The 18,570-nt window shown below is 55.7% G+C and overlaps 3 protein-coding genes across 3 annotated transcripts; 1 reads left to right on the top strand and 2 right to left on the bottom strand.

Moving 5' to 3' along the window:
• Window positions 1–370: 370 nt before the first annotated feature.
• APOC3 (apolipoprotein C3) lies at window positions 371–2,970 on the top strand. Its single transcript, XM_068988966.1, has 4 exons — window positions 371–449; window positions 1,043–1,110; window positions 1,259–1,382; window positions 2,679–2,970. The coding sequence occupies exons 2-4, from the start codon at window positions 1,056–1,058 to the stop codon at window positions 2,791–2,793; spliced, it is 294 nt and encodes a 97-aa protein (XP_068845067.1). The 5' UTR covers window positions 371–449; window positions 1,043–1,055; the 3' UTR covers window positions 2,794–2,970.
• A 2,058-nt stretch (window positions 2,971–5,028) lies between these two features.
• LOC138092091 (apolipoprotein A-I-like) lies at window positions 5,029–11,085 on the bottom strand. The gene is made up of 2 exons (XM_068987966.1): window positions 10,907–11,085; window positions 5,029–5,584 (listed from the first exon to the last, which is right to left on the bottom strand). Exons 1-2 carry the CDS (start codon window positions 11,083–11,085, stop codon window positions 5,029–5,031), a joined length of 735 nt encoding a protein of 244 aa, XP_068844067.1.
• A 4,063-nt stretch (window positions 11,086–15,148) lies between these two features.
• On the bottom strand, window positions 15,149–17,189 carry LOC138092454 (apolipoprotein A-I). The gene is made up of 4 exons (XM_068988366.1): window positions 17,076–17,189; window positions 16,815–16,877; window positions 16,479–16,632; window positions 15,149–15,882 (listed from the first exon to the last, which is right to left on the bottom strand). The coding sequence occupies exons 2-4, from the start codon at window positions 16,855–16,857 to the stop codon at window positions 15,282–15,284; spliced, it is 798 nt and encodes a 265-aa protein (XP_068844467.1). The 5' UTR covers window positions 16,858–16,877; window positions 17,076–17,189; the 3' UTR covers window positions 15,149–15,281.
• Between the last annotated feature and the right edge of the window lie 1,381 nt (window positions 17,190–18,570).

Here is an 18,570-nt window from a genome sequence, read left to right on the forward strand (position 1 = left end):
GCCAGCTGAGTTGTGTCCAGTCTGAAGAAGCCAGTCCCCCTCTCACATCACCCCCACTTTGCAGGCTGTTGGCAGGGCTTAAAGTGGGGAAGGACCTGGAAACCAAGGGCAAAGGGATGAACGAGGTTTCTCCCCCAATCCCTTCTCCCATCTCAGCAGCCTCTCCCTGGGGAACCAGGCTGCTCAGAAATGGGGTCTCCCCGGGTCCAAGCCATAGGGGTAGCAGAGAGCTGGGTGGGCCCCCTCAGCTTTCTAGAGATTTCCCAACTCCTAGCAGGCCTGGGTGCCTCTGGCTACCCTCGGTCAGGGCCTGGTCTAGATTGATCAGCAGGTGACCTTTGCCCGGCTGCCTGGGCCCTCACGCTGCCCTGTGTCCTGGGGATAATATAAAACAGGTCCGAACCCTCTTGCCTGCATACGCAGTTCATCCCAAGAGGCAGCTGCTCCAGGTAAGGCTCCCTGGGGGCTGCGGGGAGGAGAGCAGGATGGGGAGGAGTCTGTGCCCAGCCCAGCCAGCGAAGCCTGGAGAAGCGCTTGTAGAGCTGAGGAAGCCTTAAGGCTTGATGGATGGGGAGACCGAGGTCCCTAGGGGAAGGTCACTTGCCCAAAGCCACACAGAGCCTAGTGGTGGAGCTGGGACTGCCGCTGGCTCCATTTTCTGCTCGCTCTGCATGTTTAGCATTAGAAGAAGACTCAGACACCTCAGTCGTGCCCCAGACAGAAAACCTGAGCCCTGGAGAGGGCAGAGAGTCACTCAGAGTCACTCAGCGTGTTAGTGGCAGAAACCTGGCCAGAATCCAGGTGTCTTGATTCCTGGTCTGGGGGGCTCCTGCTCCATGACCCCCCTCGCTCTCTCTGCCCTGGGTCCCCAAGTCCCCTGTCTGAAAGCCCATAACCTCCCCCATATTAGCCCTCTCTCCTCCCGACTTGACCCGGCTCAGGCCCTGTTTTAGGGACCAGCGCATCTCCCCAGGGAGGGCCGCCTGGTGGTGGTGGAGGGGGTGGGGACTTGAGGAACAGCTCACAGGACCCTTCCCTGCAGGAACCAAGGCACCATGCAGCCCCGGCTGCTCCTTCTTGCTGCCTTCCTGGCACTCCTGGTCTTGCCCGGTAAGCAGCCAGTGGGAACTGGGCTGGGCATGGGAAGGGGATGGCTTGGCAAGTGGCTGGGGGATACCAGACCCCAATGGGGGGCTGAGCAGTAGCCAAGGGCTCCCCAGAAGCTAATCCACCCCACTCAGTCCTGCTCTTCTCCCAGAAACTACCAAGGCCGAGGAGGGATCCCTGCTGGACAAGATGCAGGGCTATGTGAAGGAGGCCACCAAGACCGCCAAGGATGCCCTGAGCAGTGTTCAGGATTCCCAGGTGGCCCAGCAGGCCAGGTACACCCTCACCTTCCTGCCTTTGGTTGTTACCTGCCCAGGACTTGGTGAGAGCCCCCATAGGGGTCCTGTGTCTCTCCCATGTCCACTGCGCCTCGTTGAACCTGCTTTCTCTCTGTAAAACAGGCTCCCTTGCCGGGAGAGATGATGGAGAGGCACAGCATCCCACCTCGCCTCCCTTTGTCATCTTCCTTTCTTCCTCATTGCCCTCATTTCCATTTTCCTTTCCTGATAATCTGGAGGTTTGGATCCACCCAACGCAATTTTGGGGGCTTCTCTGATAGCTCAGTTGGTAAAGAATCCACCTGCAATGCAGGAGACCCCAGTTCAATTCCTGGCTTTGAAAGATCCACTGGAGAAGGGATAGGCTACCCACTCCAGTGTTCTCGGGCTTCCCTTGTGGCTCAGCTGGTAAAGAATCCACCTGCAATGCGGCAGACCTGGGTTCGATCCCTGGGTTGGGAAGATTCCCTGGAGAAGGGAAAGGCTACCCACTCCAGTATTGTGGCCTGGAAAATGCTATGGACTGTACAGTCCATGGGGTCGCAAAGAGTTGGACACCACTGAGCAATTTTCACTTTCAAGGCAATTTCAGCCCAGTGTGTGTGTGTGTCTGTGTTGCTGACTTGTTTCAAGTCCTTGGGTGCATGTGAGCAGAGGTCGGTCCTTCCTCTCCCTCCTGGCCCCTGCCCACCAGTCCTCTGCTATCCCCACCCAACTTCCCCACCTCCACTCCATCCTCATTGGCATTTCCATAGCAGAGGTGTTCACAAACACCTCTAGTCCTCAGGACCCACCGTAGAGTGGATGTTATTTCTCCATTTTGCAGACAAGAAAACCAAGGCTCACTTAACCAAGTGACCTGCCCCAGATCACACAGCTGATCAACCCTCTGATGACTGTCCAAATGAGAGACTGCCTCCCTCTGCCCCACCCCGCCTGGAGCCACCAGGATGTACAATTCTAGGGGGGATCACTCGCCTCCACTAGAATGGCAGTCCTGACCTTACACATCTCCCAAACCAGTCACTCCTCTCCAGCTTGCTTCAGATCCACCATCTGCCCGCAGCTGGAGAAACTCGGGTTGACCTTGGTTGGGTTCCCATCATTACCCTCAGCATCCTCTCCTGGGGTGCAGCTATAGGGGGTCCCAGCCTGAGGTCTTGGGGCATTGCTGGGTGCAGTTGTCGGGGGGGGAGCGCCAGTGGGGAGAGGGTGGGAGTGCCATAGTTGTCACTGCCCAGAGACAACTCTCACCCCCACCCCAGCTGCTCCCCTCACTTTTTTGACCTTCAGAGACTGGATGACTGAGAGCTTCAGCTCCCTGAAAGACTACTGGAGCTCGTTCAAGGGCAAGTTCACTGACTTCTGGGAATCTGCCTCCAATCCCTCCAGTCCTGAGGCCGCCTGAGATCTCAGTACCCCAAGTCCACCTGTCTATCCATCCTACTAGCTCCTTGGGTCCAGCAGCCTCCCAGGGCTGCCCCCAAAGCTCACTTACAAGAACAGCATTCTCAGTGACCTCCCGCCCCACCCCAGACCTGGCCCACCCCAGGGTGTGCTGGCCTTCCAATAAAGCTGGATGAGAAACTGCCGTGAGTGGGGTGTCCTGCACTTGCCATGCTTGGGCCGAGAATGCGCTGGGGTTCTTCTGTGGGTGGGCTCGGGACTGGCTCCAACTCAAGCAGGCCTGGGACTGGTGCCCCACCCACCTCTTAGCAGCTGGGTGGAGCAAGGTAGGAATGACCTTACCTCGCCTGCCTGCATGGACAGTTTGGTGTGGAGGAGCAAAGGGGACGCTAGGTCTGGCAATATTTGAATACACTCTCAAGTACTGTGTAGCATGATTGAGGGTGTGCTCTGTGCCAGGACTTGCACCTGGCCTTTTACATCATTATCAGAGTTGAGACTGTGTGTCTTCCTCAAAATTCTGGGGTGGACGTGCACTGCCTGGGCTTCTTGCCCCCACCTCCCCCAACCGCACTTGGGGGAAGGAGGCCAAAGGGGGTGGTGGTTAAAGTAAGATACCCCACTACCCGTCAGATGTTCATGTAGGAGAGTTCCAGAACCACAGACTACCTGAGCAGCTCCCCTCCCTGCTCTTCCAGTGATAAGACTGAGGCTCCCAAGTGTGAAGGCACTTGCCCAGTGTCACTGAGTCAGCAAACAGCAGAGCTTGACCTCAAGCCCAAGTGAGCTGCCATATTCTGCTCAGCTGACACAGGGAAAGGCGTAGTTACTCCTACTGTTGTTTAGCCACAAACAGGCACATGGTGGGCGGGGTCAGGGGGTGGTGGTGTATACCTGAGTGTGAAGAGGGGCTTGCTGGGAACACTCAAGTCCATACAAACTAGAATGGATAGCAACTTTTTTAAAGAAACATAATCACAGATGCTCAGGAGTACATAGGTCTAGAAAGGGCAACCTAGCCCGTCCTGCTGTTCAATCTTGGAAATGACCCCACGTTTCCAAGCTCTAACTTCTGCATCCATCAGTTCAGTTCAGTTCAGTCACTCAGTGATGTCCGACTCTTTGCAACCCCATGAATTGCATCATGCCAGGCCTCCCTGTCCATTATCAACTCCCGGAGTTCACTCAGACTCACGTCCATCGAGTCAGTGATGCCATCCAGCCATCTCATCCTCTGTCATCCCCTTCTCCTCCTGCCCCCAATCCCTCCCAGCATCAGAGTCTTTTCCAATGATTCAACTCTTTGCATGAGGTGGCCAAAGTACTGGAGTTTCAGCTTCAGCATCATTCCCTCCAAAGAAATCCCGGGGCTGATCTCCTTCAGAATGGACTGGTTGGATCTCCCTGCAGTCCAAGGGACTCTCAAGAGTCTTCTCCAACACCACAGTTCAAAAGCATCAATTCTTCGGCGCTCAGCTTCCTTCACAGTCCAACTCTCACATCCATACATGACCACAGGAAAAACCATAGCCTTGACTAGACGGACCTTTGTTGGCAAAGTAATGTCTCTGCTTTTAAATATGCTATCTAGGTTGGTCATAACTTGTCTTCCAAGCAGTACACGTCTTTTAATTTCATGGCTGCAGTCACCATCTGCAGTGATTTTGGAGCCCCAAAAAATAAAGTCTGACACTGTTTCCACTGTTTCCCCATCTATTTCCCATCCATTTAATCTACCTAGGATCTGGGAAAGGATGCAGTGAAACGATGCATAGAAAAGCTTCTTGAAGACTGGAATATGCTAGTTACTGCAAGAGATGGTGATTGTTTTTCTGACTTAGGTCAGAAACAACGGGCCTGACAGGTCTGTAGCCCCAAGGATGGGGCTGGCACAGCAGGGCCTAAGGAAACTGCAGCTTTTCCTGAGCAGACAGGGAGGGTGAATAGTGGCAAGAGGGCTTGGTGAAAAAGGAAAAGGTATGAGTTTTGTAAAGTGTATTTTTAATTAGTAAGGGAGGAAGGAGCAAGCACCAAGCCCTTCATTTGAACCTGTCCTAATCCTTCAAGTCCACAGGCTCGCTGAAGTCCCTTCAACCTCAGCTGCCCTTGAGCAAGAGGGCTGGGGAGCTATGTCCTCTGCCCGAGGGAAACGCTGGGGACAGGAAGCCCACTGCTCCCAGCAAAGCCAGTACTTCCTGCTTGAAGCTCTTTCAGGGCACCTGCGTTGGATCATCCGTCACTTTGCCTGGTTCTCTGTTTCCTTCCTGTTTGAACCTTCCTGGCGGAGGTCCTCCAGCGCCGGCTTGGCCTTCTCGCCCAGCGCCTTCAGCTGCTCGCTGGCCTTGGCGTGGTACTCCGCCAGGCTGCCGCCGCCCTCCTTGAGCGCCTCCAGGCGCGCGGTCAGCCGCTGGCGCAGGTCGTCGCTGTAGGGCGCCAGCTGCTGCCGCAGCGTCTCCACGTGGGCGCGCGCGCGGTCGCGGAGCTCCTGGGCCAGCGGGCTCAGCTTGTCCTGCAGCTCCTGCACCTTCTGGCGCGCGCCCTCGCGAAACTCCTCGCCCAGCGGCGCCACCTTCTGGCGGTAGATCTCCACCTCCTCGTGCCACTTCTGGAACTCGTCCAGGTAGGGCTGCACCTTCTGCTTCACCTCCTCCAGGTCCTTGTGCATCTCCTGCCTCAGCGACGCTGTCTCCTTTTCCAGGTTGTCCCAGAACTCCTGGGTCACCGGGCCCAGCTGTTCACGCACTTTGGACAACGTGCTGGCCAGGGTGTCCCAGTTGTCCAGGAGTTTCAGGCTGAAAGGGGAGAGAGAGGAGGGCTCAGGCGAAACCTCCTGGGCGCCCTGGCTACCCCCAGAGCTGCAGCCCAGCGCCCGTGCTTGCCCCGTGTGAGACCTGGGCACACCTGTGCCTGAACGTGGGGTAGCTGGGGACAGATCCCTAGCCCAGCGTCTCCCATCCACGGTCTGCCCCCCACTCCCCACTGCATCCCATTGACCAGATGGATGCAGGAATTAGGAGGAGATAGAGCTGAAGCTGGTTTTGGTGCCTGATCCTGTCTGTCCCCAAAGGACATAGTCTCTACTCTTCCAGCCCATCCTCCTCTCTGAAGACAGCCTCTGTTGCTGGCTGGAGCTGAGAAGGGAGTTAAGAATAGGAAGGGGAGGAGTGCATTGCAGAAAATAGCAACCAGACAGCACTGGTCTGCCCCTACCATCTCACGGTAGTTATTAAGGCTTCCAGTGCTGGGATCAGACTCCTTGGGTTTGTGTGTGGGCTCCATACATACTGACTGTGTAACCTTGGGCAAGTTTCTTAACCTCTCTGAGCCCTGTGTGTGCCTCAGTAGGGGATAAACTAGTGCATGCCTCTTGGCTACTGGGTCAGGAAGGTAAGCTGAGTAATGCTGGGAGCCATACCTGGCCCACAGTCAGCGCTCATCAAGCATGGGCCATGTTTTGCCCCTGAAAACTTCACCGCCTTGCAACACTCCCAAATCAGGCACAGTCTAGTGTGGGCTGGGTGCAAAGTAGGTGCTCACCTCTGGCCCCACACCTTCCCCAAAACCGGGCCAAAGGCAAAGAGGGCAGTGAGTCACCAAGGACTCTCAGTTGAGTTTGACCTCCTTGGTTGGGATCATGGGTTTTTTTGTTTGCGTTGTGGACACATTGTCCAGCATGCAGGATCTTAGTTCCACAACCAGAGATGGGACCTGTGCTCCCTGGAATGAAAGTGCAGAGTCTTGACCACTCGACAGCCGAGGAAGTCCCAGGGAGCATGCTGTGTATCAGTCTGTGAACAGGTTAACTTCTAGGGTGTGGCAGAGAATGAGAGGCCCCTGTGCCCCCTCATTTGAAAAGACCCTGATTCTGGGAAAGGTTGAAGGTGGGAGGAGAAGGGGATGATAGAGGATGAGTTCATTGGATGGCATCACCGACTCAATGGACATGACTTTGAGTAAACTCTGGGAGTTGGTGATGGACATGGAGGCCTGGCGTGCTGCGGTCCATGGGGTTGCAAAGAGTTGGACACGACTGAGCGACTGAACTGAACTGTGCCCTGTCTTAGATTGTTTGAGCTGCTGATGGAAAGGACATGAGTGCCGGCAGCTCCAGCAGACCCTGGCCCTGTGAGTCAGGGCACGGCCACATGGGTGGGCACAAAGGGCTATGTGACGTTGGGTGAATCATATCCCTTTCTGAGCCTCAATCTCCTTATCTGTACAACAAACAGACCTAACGGTCAATGAGGTGACGAGGCTGAGACTCTAGCATCACCTATGGCCACCCTCCTGCCCCCAAAACAGAGATCGAACCGGTGGGCAGCCCGAGCCCAGAAGCAGAAGGGAATGACTCAGGCCCAGCCAGGGACGGGCAGATCACATGGACACAGGTCCCCGTGTTTACTCCACACTGGCTGTCCACCCAGGGCAGAGCTCAAAGGGGGTGGCTCCTGGGTGGGAAGACCTGGGTGAGATGCTAGGAGGAACTTCCAGCGCAGAAGGCCATGGTGAACCGGGGCCTCTGGCTGGCAGGGCTGAGTCAGCGCTGCCCAGTCCAGCCTTGTGGCAGGGGCATGGGTCACAGAGGCTCGTGAGCTAAGCCTCACTCGCACACAGGTGGAAGCAGAGAGATTTAGTCTAACTCTAGAGGACCACTTTTGGCCCCAGCTGGTCAGACCTTCTCTTCCCCATCCTCCCGCCCCTCTTCCCTGCCAGTTACCAGGTATAGGGGCCAGGGCTGGAGCAGCATTCTCATCCCAGGGGAGCTATGCTTGGGGGAGGGAGAGAAGAAGGGAAGGAGAGGCAGCTTAGGCTGGGCCACTGATCAGACCCTTCCGCAGCTCGCCCCACTGAGACCCACCCAGAGCTGCTGGGAGGGGCACAGGCACACAGAGGCCAAGCCCTTGAAATGAGGTAAGGTCCCAGGCCCCAGGGCGTGTCTCAACCCAGCTGCAGATGCCCACACTCTCCGGTTCTCTACCCAGCTTGACACCACACCGCTGGGTCTCTCTGCCCACATCTTCTGACCTCCCTGGGCTCACTGGCCTGTTGCCACCCAGGGGAGAGAGGGCAACCTCCTCCAGAGGCTCCACACACATGGAAGGAGAGTTGGAGGAACCAGGGCCAAGGGTTCTAGCCAGTCCAACCCAGCATGCCCCAGCCCAGCCTGGAATCTGGATTCCCACTGTGACCCTCACTTCTGGGGAGAAGGAACAGATTAGAACAAAGAGGGAAGTGGACATGGCTGCCCTCTACCTTCCCAAAGTCCAAATCCTTCAGGACCTCCCAGTCACCTTCCTCCCCTCCCCACCCCATCACCACAGTCTGTGCTGAGGAAGAGACAGAAACTGATGCACTCTGAGTGACTGATAAACCTCCAAGGGTCTCATCTCTCCATGTGGTTTGGTCCCAGTGTGCGTATTAGAAGACCTGGATTCTGGTTCCCAACTCTGCCATGGATGGAATATGGGCACCTGGCTATGTCTCCAGCCCTGCCTTAGGTTTCTGCCTATCAAATGGGGTTAATAATATTTACTTCACAGGGATCTATTTGCAGTTTTACAGATAATCAGGTTTCAGTCAAAGAAACAAATCTCTAAGGAGAAATTTCAATTTTCAGCCACAGATAAAGCATTCTGAAGGCAGGGCCAGGTCACTTTATTGGGCCTCTGGTTTCGCATGGTTATGTTTAGTTGCTTCTTCTTGAGAATGTTAGGTAGGTAGAATAGGGAAAAGGAGTCCAAAATGGTGGTGGCTAAAAGACAAGGAAGGTCCGAGGACCAGAGTGAAGACTTCAGGTGGAACAAGCAGCGCTCCTGGCTAAGCCCAGTTTGCACAGGGCTGCCCAGGTGGAGGAAAAAACGTACGACAGGAGGAGCCAAAGCACTTTTCTCCCTTTCTTTCTCTCCCGCGTGCGTGCGCTCTTTCTCTCTCTCTCCCTCCCCCGCGCGCTCCTCCACGCTCTTCTCCTCGTGTCTTTAGATCAACGTGTCCTCACGCCTCGAAGATGGATTTCCCTGCCATCTTCTAAATAAAATAGAGCTGTGACACTGATTTGTCTAACAGCTATAAAATGGTCCTTTCGAGACCTGAGAGCTATTAACACAGTCTATCCAAGACCTGAGAGCTGTGACTCGCCGAGGGGGCTTTAATGACCGTCACTCCAAATCTTTGTTGTGACGAGACAAAGAACTGAGGAACAGACACTCGCGTGACAAGAAGAAGGCCGCCTGCCAAAAGCCCTACTTCTACATTGGAGGCTCATCCTGACTTTAGACTATGCTGTCTGAGGACGGACAGGTGTTTGTAAGAAAGGAGAGATTTGTTGAGCCCCCTTCATGATCTTTGTACCTATTTCATGTATATTTCACAAGAATTCTGGCCTTCCCTGCTGGCTCGGCTGGTAAAGAATCCACCTACAATACAAGAGACCTGGATTCCATCCTTGGGTCAGGAAGATCCCCTGGAGGAGGAAATGGCCAACCATTCCAGTGTTTCTGCCTAGAGAATCTCATGGACAGAGAAGCCTGGTGATTTCTGGGTGGTCATAAAGAGTCAGACATGAGTGGCCGACTAACCCTTTCAGAAACTTTTACAACGCTAGCATATCAGAGGTCTAGCCCCATTTTACAGAGAACATCAAGGCACTGAGATGTTAGCTCTCTGGCCCTGGGTCATATGAGTAAGTGCAAAAAGCATCATTTAAACTGAGATTTCCTTGACTCTGAAGTCTTCACATCCAGAAGACAAAGCCCCCTGATCCTGCCATTCAGGCTACAGCTCCCAGTATGGGCCCAGGGGACACTTCACCCTGGGAAGGACCCAGACCTATGCTGGACAGACGACTGCCCCTTAGAGCTTGTCTGGCCCCTCTCTCCGCTAGACTGGCCACACCACAAACTTGGTTCCTTCCAGTTGTCTGCCCAGCCAGGGGACTACGTGGACTGGTATCTCCAAGCTGAGGAGGTTGAGGCCTGAGGTCGAGAAGTACTCAGCGCTGGCCTCAGGCTCAATGGAACAGTCAGGGTAGGGCCTCAACCAGGAGCCCAGATCCTGCCACCTGGGGACGTTATCAGTGGGTCCAGAGGGCAAGGTGAGGAGAGAGGGTGGTAGGATAAAGGCCTGGGGCTCAGCAGCCTTTGACCTTCCTCCACCACCTGCTGCTCTGGGATCAAACAGTTCAAGGAGGCTTTCAGGTCAGCTGCACCCGGGACTGAAGCCCAGAGATGGAGATCCTGGGCAGAGGGCTGTGGGCGCTCAACTGTGTCCCACCTCTGCACAAGCCCCTGCCCTCAGGCCTTCTGTGACTTCTCTCTAGACACCCCAGCCCAGCCAGCTGAGTTGTGTCCAGTCTGAAGAAGCCAGTCCCCCTCTCACATCACCCCCACTTTGCAGGCTGTTGGCAGGGCTTAAAGTGGGGAAGGACCTGGAAACCAAGGGCAAAGGGATGAACGAGGTTTCTCCCCCAATCCCTTCTCCCATCTCAGCAGCCTCTCCCTGGGGAACCAGGCTGCTCAGAAATGGGGTCTCCCCGGGTCCAAGCCATAGGGGTAGCAGAGAGCCGGGTGGGCCCCCTCAGCTTTCTAGAGATTTCCCAACTCCTAGCAGGCCTGGGTGCCTCTGGCTACCCTCTGTCAGGGCCTGGTCTAGATTGATCAGCAGGTGACCTTTGCCCGGCTGCCTGGGCCCTCACGCTGCCCTGTGTCCTGGGGATAATATAAAACAGGTCCGAACCCTCTTGCCTGCATACGCAGTTCATCCCAAGAGGCAGCTGCTCCAGGTAAGGCTCCCTGGGGGCTGCGGGGAGGAGAGCAGGATGGGGAGGAGTCTGTGCCCAGCCCAGCCAGCGAGGCCTGCAGAAGCGCTTGTAGAGCTGAGGAAGCCTTAAGGCTTGATGGATGGGGAGACTGAGGTCCCTAGGGGAAGGTCACTTGCCCAAAGCCACACAGAGCCTAGTGGTGGAGCTGGGACTGCCGCTGGCTCCATTTTCTGCTCACTCTGCATGTTTAGCATTAGAAGAAGACTCAGACACCTCAGTCGTGCCCCAGACAGAAAACCTGAGCCCTGGAGAGGGCAGAGAGTCACTCAGAGTCACTCAGCGTGTTAGTGGCAGAAACCTGGCCAGAATCCAGGTGTCTTGATTCCTGGTCTGGGGGGCTCCTGCTTCATGGCCCCCCTCGCTCTCTCTGCCCTGGGTCCCCAAGTCCCCTGTCTGAAAGCCCATAACCTCCCCCATATTAGCCCTCTCTCCCCCCGACTTGACCCGGCTCAGGCCCTGTTTTAGGGACCAGCGCATCTCCCCAGGGAGGGCCGCCTGGTGGTGGTGGAGGGGGTGGGGACTTGAGGAACAGCTCACAGGACCCTTCCCTGCAGGAACCAAGGCACCATGCAGCCCCGGCTGCTCCTTGTGGCTGCCTTCCTGGCACTCCTGGTCTTGCCGGGTAAGATGCTGGAGGGGACTGGGCTGGGGGCAGGGACGGGGCAGTTTGGCAGGTGGCTGGGGAATGCAGGGCCCCGATGGGAGCTGGGCAGGAGCCAAAGGTTCCCCAGAGGCTGATCCACCCCACTCAGTGCCGCTCTCCTCATAGAAGCTACCAAGGCCGAGGAGGGATCCCTTCTGGACAAAATGAAGGGCTATGTGAAGGAGGCCACCACAACTGCCAAGGATGTGGTTCAGAAGACCAGGTATGCCCTCACCTCCCCGCCCCCAGCCCTACCTGCCCCTGCTCGATGAGAAGCTTGGCAGGGGGCTGTGCCTCTCTGAGCTTCCTTTCTCTCTGTAAGGCAGGCTCCCTCGCAGGGAGAGATGACGGAGGGGCACTGCATCCTGCCTCTCCTCCCTCTGTCGTCCCTTCTTTCTCCCTCCTTGCCCTCACTTCCATTTTCCTTTCCTGATAATCTGGTTGGAGGTTTAGCCCCACCCAACTTAATTTCCAGAAAAGGCAATGGCACCCCACTCCAGTACTCTTGCCTGGAAAGTCCCATGGACGGAGGAGCCTGATAGGCTGCAGTCCATGCGGTCTTGAAGAGTTGGACACGACTGAGCAACTTCACTTTCACTTTTCGCTTTCATGCATTGGAGAAGGAAATGGCAACCCATTCCAGTGTTCTTGCCTGAAGAATCCCGGGGACGGGGGAGCCCGGTGGGCTGCCGTCTATGGGGTCGCACAGAGTCGGACACGACTGAAGCGACTTAGCAGCAACTCAATTTCAGCCCAGTTTGTGTGTGTGTGTGTGTGTGTGTGTGTGTGTGCCAGTGTGTGTCTGTGTTTCTGACTTGTTTCAAGTCCTTGGCGCATGTAAGCAGAAGTCAGTGCTTCTTCTCCCGCCTTGCCCCTGCCCACCAGTCCTCTGCTATCCCCACCCAACTTCCCTGTCTCCACTCCATCCGCATTGGCATTTCCATAGCAGAGGTGTTCACAAACACTTTTACTCCTCAAGACCCACTATGGAGTAGATATTATTTTCACCATTTTGCAGACTAGAAAACCAAGGCTCACTTAACTAAGTGACCTGCCCCAGATCACGCAGCTATCAACCCTCTGATGACTGTCCAAATGAGAGACTGCCTCCCTCTGCCCCACCCCGCCTGGAGCCACCAGGATGTACAATTCTAGGGGGGATCACTCGCCTCCACTAGAATGGCAGTCCTGACCTTACACATCTCCCAAACCAGTCACTCCTCTCCAGCTTGCTTCAGATCCACCATCTGCCCGCAGCTGGAGAAACTCGGGTTGACCTTGGTTGGGTTCCCATCATTACCCTCAGCATCCTCTCCTGGGGTGCAGCTATAGGGGGTCCCAGCCTGAGGTCTTGGGGCATTGCTGGGTGCGGTTGTCGGGGGGGAGCGCCAGTGGGGAGAGGGTGGGAGTGCCATAGTTGTCACTGCCCAGAGACAACTCTCACCCCCACCCCAGCTGCTCCCCTCACTTTTTTGACCTTCAGAGACTGGATGACTGAGAGCTTCAGCTCCCTGAAAGACTCCTGGAGCTCATTCAAGGGCAAGTTCAAGTGACATCCGGGAATCTGCTTCCAGTCCCACACAGTCTCCACCGTGAGGCCGCCTGAGATCTCAGTACCCCAAGTCCACCTGTCTATCCATCCTACTAGCTCCTTGGGTCCAGCAGCCTCCCAGGGCTGCCCCCAAAGCTCACTTACAAGAACAGCATTCTCAGTGACCTCCCGGCCCACCCCAGACCTGGCCCACCCCAGGGTGTGCTGGCCTTCCAATAAAGCTGGATGAGAAACTGCCATGAGTGGGGTGTCCTCCACTTGCCATGTTTGGGCCGAGAATGCGCTGGGGTTCTTCTGTGGGTGGGCTCGGGACTGGCTCCAACTCAAGCAGGCCTGGGACTGGTGCCCCACCCACCTCTTAGCAGCTGGGTGGAGCAAGGTAGGAATGACCTTACCTCGCCTGCCTGCATGGACAGTTTGGCGTGGAGGAGCAAAGGGGACGCTAGGTCTGGCAATATTTGAATACACTCTCAAGTACTGTGTAGCATGATTGAGGGTGTGCTCTGTGCCAGGCCTTGCACCTGGCCTTTTACATCATTATCAGAGTTGAGACTGTGTGTCTTCCTCAAAATTCTGGGGTGGACGTGCACTGCCTGGGCTTCTTGCCCCCACCTCCCCCAACCGCACTTGGGGGAAGGAGGCCAAAGGGGGTGGTGGTTAAAGTAAGATACACCTGGGCTCTAGTCTTGGCTCTGTCACTTCATATCAGCCTCAGTTTCTTATCTGTACAGTGAGTACAATGGTACATGGTCCATTGTAGGTCTGTTGAGAATGTATGAAGGAACTGAGAGAGTGCACAGCACCTGGCACCTCCAAGGCACCTGACAAATGGCTGCCCTTGTCACTACAGGCTGAGCTGACTGTCCCCTTGGGGCCAGGACTGGAGTGGGGGCCCTGTGTCCTGGGAATTGAGGAGGGGCCCGAGGTCACCCAACACAGGCTGCAGCCCTTGTGTCCCCACCACCCGTCAAATGTTCATGCAGGAGAGTTCCAGAACCACAGACCCCCTGAGCAGCTCCCCTCCCTGCTCTTCCAGTGATAAGACTGAGGCTCCCAAGTGTGAAGGCACTTGCCCAGTGTCACTTGAGTCAGTAAACTGTTTGACCTCAAGCCCAGGTGAGCTGCCATATTCTGCTCAACTGACTCAGAAAAAGGCTTAGTTACTCCTATTGTTGTTACAACGTAGCTCAAATGGTTAGGAACTAAAAAAGCCCACTCCTTTTTGCAGTTAAGATACACTGGAGATGGAGGAGGGGTAGATTATCCAGCACCAAGGGCAAAAGGCCCTGAGAGGAGAGGGAAAGAGAAGCCCCCAGAGTGCACTGCCCAGATCTTTGCATCTTAAAGCCACAAGCATGCACACGGTGGGGGTGGGGTGGGGAGAAGAGGTGTGTACCTTAGTGTGAAGAGGAGCTGGCTGGGAACACTCAATTACATACAAACTTCAATGCCTGGCCTTTTTTTTTTTTAATAATCACGGATGCTCAGAGGCACATATTTTTAGAAAGGGCAACCTAGGGAATCCTGCTATTCAGTCTTGGAAATGAGTTCACATCTCCAAGCTCCAGCTTCTGCATCCATACCACCCAGGATCTGGGAAAGCCTACAGTGAGATGATGGATATGAAAGCATCTTGGAGATTAGAATGAGCTAGTTACTTGCAAGAAGTGGTGATTATTTTTCTTAGGTCAGAGTATAGGGGCTGGCAGGCTTGGAGCCATGAAGATGGGGCTAGCACTGCTGAGCCTGAGGAAACAGCAGCTGTTCTGGAGCTGGGTGGGAGTGTGAGGAGTGGCAAGAGGCCCTGGTGACAAAGGATGTGTTTGTTAAAGTACATTTTGAATTAATAAGGGAGGAAGGAGCAAGCGCCAAGCCCTTCATTTGAACCTGCCCTAGGAAGGAACCACAGGAAGGTTACTGTGGGAACCTTGAAGTCCACAGGCTCATTGAGGTCCCTCCAACCTCAGCTGCCCTTGAGCAGAAGGGCTGGGGAACTATGTCCTCTGCCGGGAGAAACGCTGGGGACAGGGAGCCCACTGCTCCCAGCAAAGCCAGTACTTCCTGCTTGAAGCTCTTTGAGGGCACCTGCATTGGATCATCCGTCACTTTGCCTGGTCCTCTCTTTCCTTCCTGTTTGGGCCTCCTAATGAAAGAGCATCTCCTACCCCACTCTTCAGCCCCCAGACAAGTAGTCCCTGTAACATTAAGGCCCTGAGAGGCCAGTGTTTGGAGCTCAGGACTCCACTGGGACATCACCAGGTATCTCTGACCACTACCCCCTGGAGGCCCCTCCAGGATCCCCCCATGCCCATTCTCCCCAAACATAATTTTTGGCTTTTGGAAAACTTTATTGTTTAAAAATCATCATCGAATCTTCAAACAAACAAACAAAAAAACACCCATCACGCGCGTTCCACTCCGGAAATGTTTATTCTAAGAAACCGAAGAGATGGCCAGTGTGGGGCACCCCGAGGCATCTCACTGGGCGTTCAGCTTCTTAGAGGCCTCGTCGATGGCGGCCAGGATGCTGACTTTGAGGCTCTCCAGCACGGGCATCAGGCCCTGGCGGAGGTCCTCCAGCGCCGGCTTGGCCTTCTCGCCCAGCGCCTTCAGCTGCTCGCTGGCCTTGGCGTGGTACTCCGCCAGGCTGCCGCCGCCCTCCTTGAGCGCCTCCAGGCGCGCGGTCAGCCGCTGGCGCAGGTCATCGCTGTAGGGCGCCAGCTGCTGCCGCAGCGTCTCCACGTGGGCGCGCGCGCGGTCGCGGAGCTCCTGGGCCAGCGGGCTCAGCTTGTCCTGCAGCTCCTGCACCTTCTGGCGCGCGCCCTCGCGAAACTCCTCGCCCAGCGGCGCCACCTTCTGGCGGTAGATCTCCACCTCCTCGTGCCACTTCTTCTGGAACTCGTCCAGGTAGGGCTGCACCTTCTGCTTCACCTCCTCCAGGTCCTTGTGCATCTCCTGCCTCAGCGACGCTGTCTCCTTTTCCAGGTTGTCCCAGAACTCCTGGGTCACCGGGCCCAGCTGTTCACGCACTTTGGACAACGTGCTGGCCAGGGTGTCCCAGTTGTCCAGGAGTTTCAGGCTGAAAGGGGAGAGAGAGGAGGGCTCAGGCGAAACCTCCTGGGCGCCCTGGCTACCCCCAGAGCTGCAGCCCAGCGCCCGTGCTTGCCCCGTGTGAGACCTGGGCACACCTGTGCCTGAACGTGGGGTAGCTGGGGACAGATCCCTAGCCCAGCGTCTCCCATCCACGGTCTGCCCCCCACTCCCCACTGCATCCCATTGACCAGATGGATGCAGGAATTAGGAGGAGATAGAGCTGAAGCTGGTTTTGGTGCCTGATCCTGTCTGTCCCCAAAGGTGGGCCTTTTAAGGACCTAGTCTCTACTCTTCCAGCCCATCCTCCTCTCTGAAGACAGCCTCTGTTGCTGGCTGGAGCTGAGAAGGGAGTTAAGAATAGGCAAGGACAGAGTGCAGTGCGGAGAATACTGACCAGACAGCGCTGGTCTGCCCCTTGCTGGGGGGCCCTGATCCTGCTTGTGGATCCCACTTCTTGCTTCTATGGGGCCCATCAAATAGGAGGTGGGGATTGGGCCAGTCTGGCTGCTTCTTCCCACAGGCTTCTCCATCCCCCAGCACCGACACCCCCGACCCCTGCCCCAGGCACAAGCGGGTTCTTACTTGAGCTGTTTTCCCAAAGCGGAGGCTTCAAATTGGGCCACATAGTCTCTGCCACTATCCTTGATTGCTTCCACATACACGGTGGCAAAATCCTTCACCCGATCCCAGGACGACTGGGGCTCATCTTGCTGCCAGAAATGCCGAGCCTGGCTCCCTGGAAAGGAGAGGGGAGACCCAGATCAGACCAGCTCTGGGCTGGGATCTGAGCAGAAGTGCTTGGCAGGGGAGAGGGGTGCAAAGGAGTAATTCTGCTTCCTGGGCCCAGGAGGGTGGCCTGCAGGGGTTCAGGGAGAAGGCTCCCCCCAGTCGTTGGCTCCCTAGGTTGGGGGCACCTACCCGTCAGGAAGAGCACAGCCAAGGTCAGCACCACGGCTTTCATCTTGAAGGGATGTGGGTGACCTGGAGGAGAAGAAGGGCCCAGCTGAGCAGGGCTTGAAGAAGCCCATGCATCCCCTACTCACTCCAGCCGGGGAGGAGGAGGCAGGGCACAGGGTGGGGAGGGCCAGGGGTCCAGAGCCCCCAGCCTGGGGTAGAGGCTCCGGCCAGCATCCCAGAGCCTCAAATGCCTAGAGCTGGGGAGCGGGTAGCAGCACTTACCTCAGTGGCCAGCAGTCTAATCAGCCAGCTCTCCCCCAGCCTATTTATGTGTCCAGGCAGGGCTGGGCTCAGAGGCTGATAAGCCCAGCCCAGGCCTTGCTGCTGCTCACTGGTCCTGGCGATGTGGAACTCAGAGTTCAAGGATCAGCTCTGTCCCTGGGGCCAGACAAATAGAGCAGGCAAACAGGAAGCTACGGGGGCTGCAGGGCCAGGGATCAAGGGTTCCAGTAGGGGTGGGAGGGGGTGGGTACAGGCTTGCAGGTCCCCAGAGTCGGGGTCAGCTGCACCGGCCCGTCTCCTCCGTGGGGATTGTGTGCCTGCCATTGTCCATTGTGCCATCGCAGCGGGTGAGAGGAAGGAAGGAGGAAAAACACAGAGGCTGCCAAGGCCAGCTGGGACTCCTCCACTCAAGAGGTATTCTCCCCTGCTGGCCCCTCGCATTCCAGGGTGATTATCTCACCCCCACCCTGCCCCAGCTTCACAAAGGCAGCAGAGGTTTCTCCCATCAAGGCTGTCCCATCTCTCTCTCACCCCCACCTCGCTCTAGGCCCTCGCAGACCTCCCAGACTGGATAGCAAAGGGAACCTTGTGCTTGGAGGCTGCCTGAGGAGAGAGAGGAGGGTATTCAGTGGCCCCGACTTTGAGACATCTAACATTTCCAAACACACTCTAGAGACCAACACAGAGTTGCCAACTTTTCATTTTGTCATCTTATGCACCGCCACTCCCAACCTGACCCAAACACTACCATCAGCCGTAACCAACCATAATCTCTTCCAAACCGATTTTTTTTCAAGTCTCTATTGAATCTGTTACAATATTGCTTCTGTTTTATGTTTTGGTTTCATGGCCGTGAGGCGTGTGGAGTCTTGGCTCCCTGACCAGAGATTGGTACACCCCCTGCATTGGAAGGCGAAGTCATAACCACTTATCCTCCCACAGAAATTCCAAGATTATTTTTTAAAGAACTTCCCTGGTGATCCAGTGGTTAGGATTAAGGGCTTTCCCTGCCAAGGGTCTGGGTTCCATCTCTGGTTGGGGAACTAAGATCCCTCAAGTGGAGAGGCATGGACAAATAAAAAAGATTTTTTAACACCGAAAAAGGGCATGATCTCAGAATAAAGGACAGTCACTTAAATGGGATACATAGATCTTTGCATTGTTCATTTTGGCCTTGCATCCCACACAAGTGAGAATGGACACCATCCCTGAGGATGGCTGATGTCGAGGAAGGACCTCTGGACTGCTAGCGGCAGGAGCCTGTTCTCTTATTTCATCCATTTTTGCCTTCAACTTGCAAAATCCTGGAGGAAGCTCATGAGCCCAGTATGCAATCTGAGTTTGGTTTCCTATCAGTAAAATGAAGACAAAAATGGGGGTGGCTGGAGGACAGACCCAGGGAAGTTGATGCTGTGTGTTCATTGGTGTTTGCAGTGACATTTCCTGAGATTTCTCCTGGAAGGTGTGAGACCCCCAACACCAGGTCGCCGGCAGG

This window comes from Capricornis sumatraensis, chromosome 16 (genome assembly GCF_032405125.1).
Source record: "Capricornis sumatraensis isolate serow.1 chromosome 16, serow.2, whole genome shotgun sequence".
NCBI classification, from domain to species: Eukaryota; Metazoa; Chordata; class Mammalia; order Artiodactyla; family Bovidae; genus Capricornis; species Capricornis sumatraensis.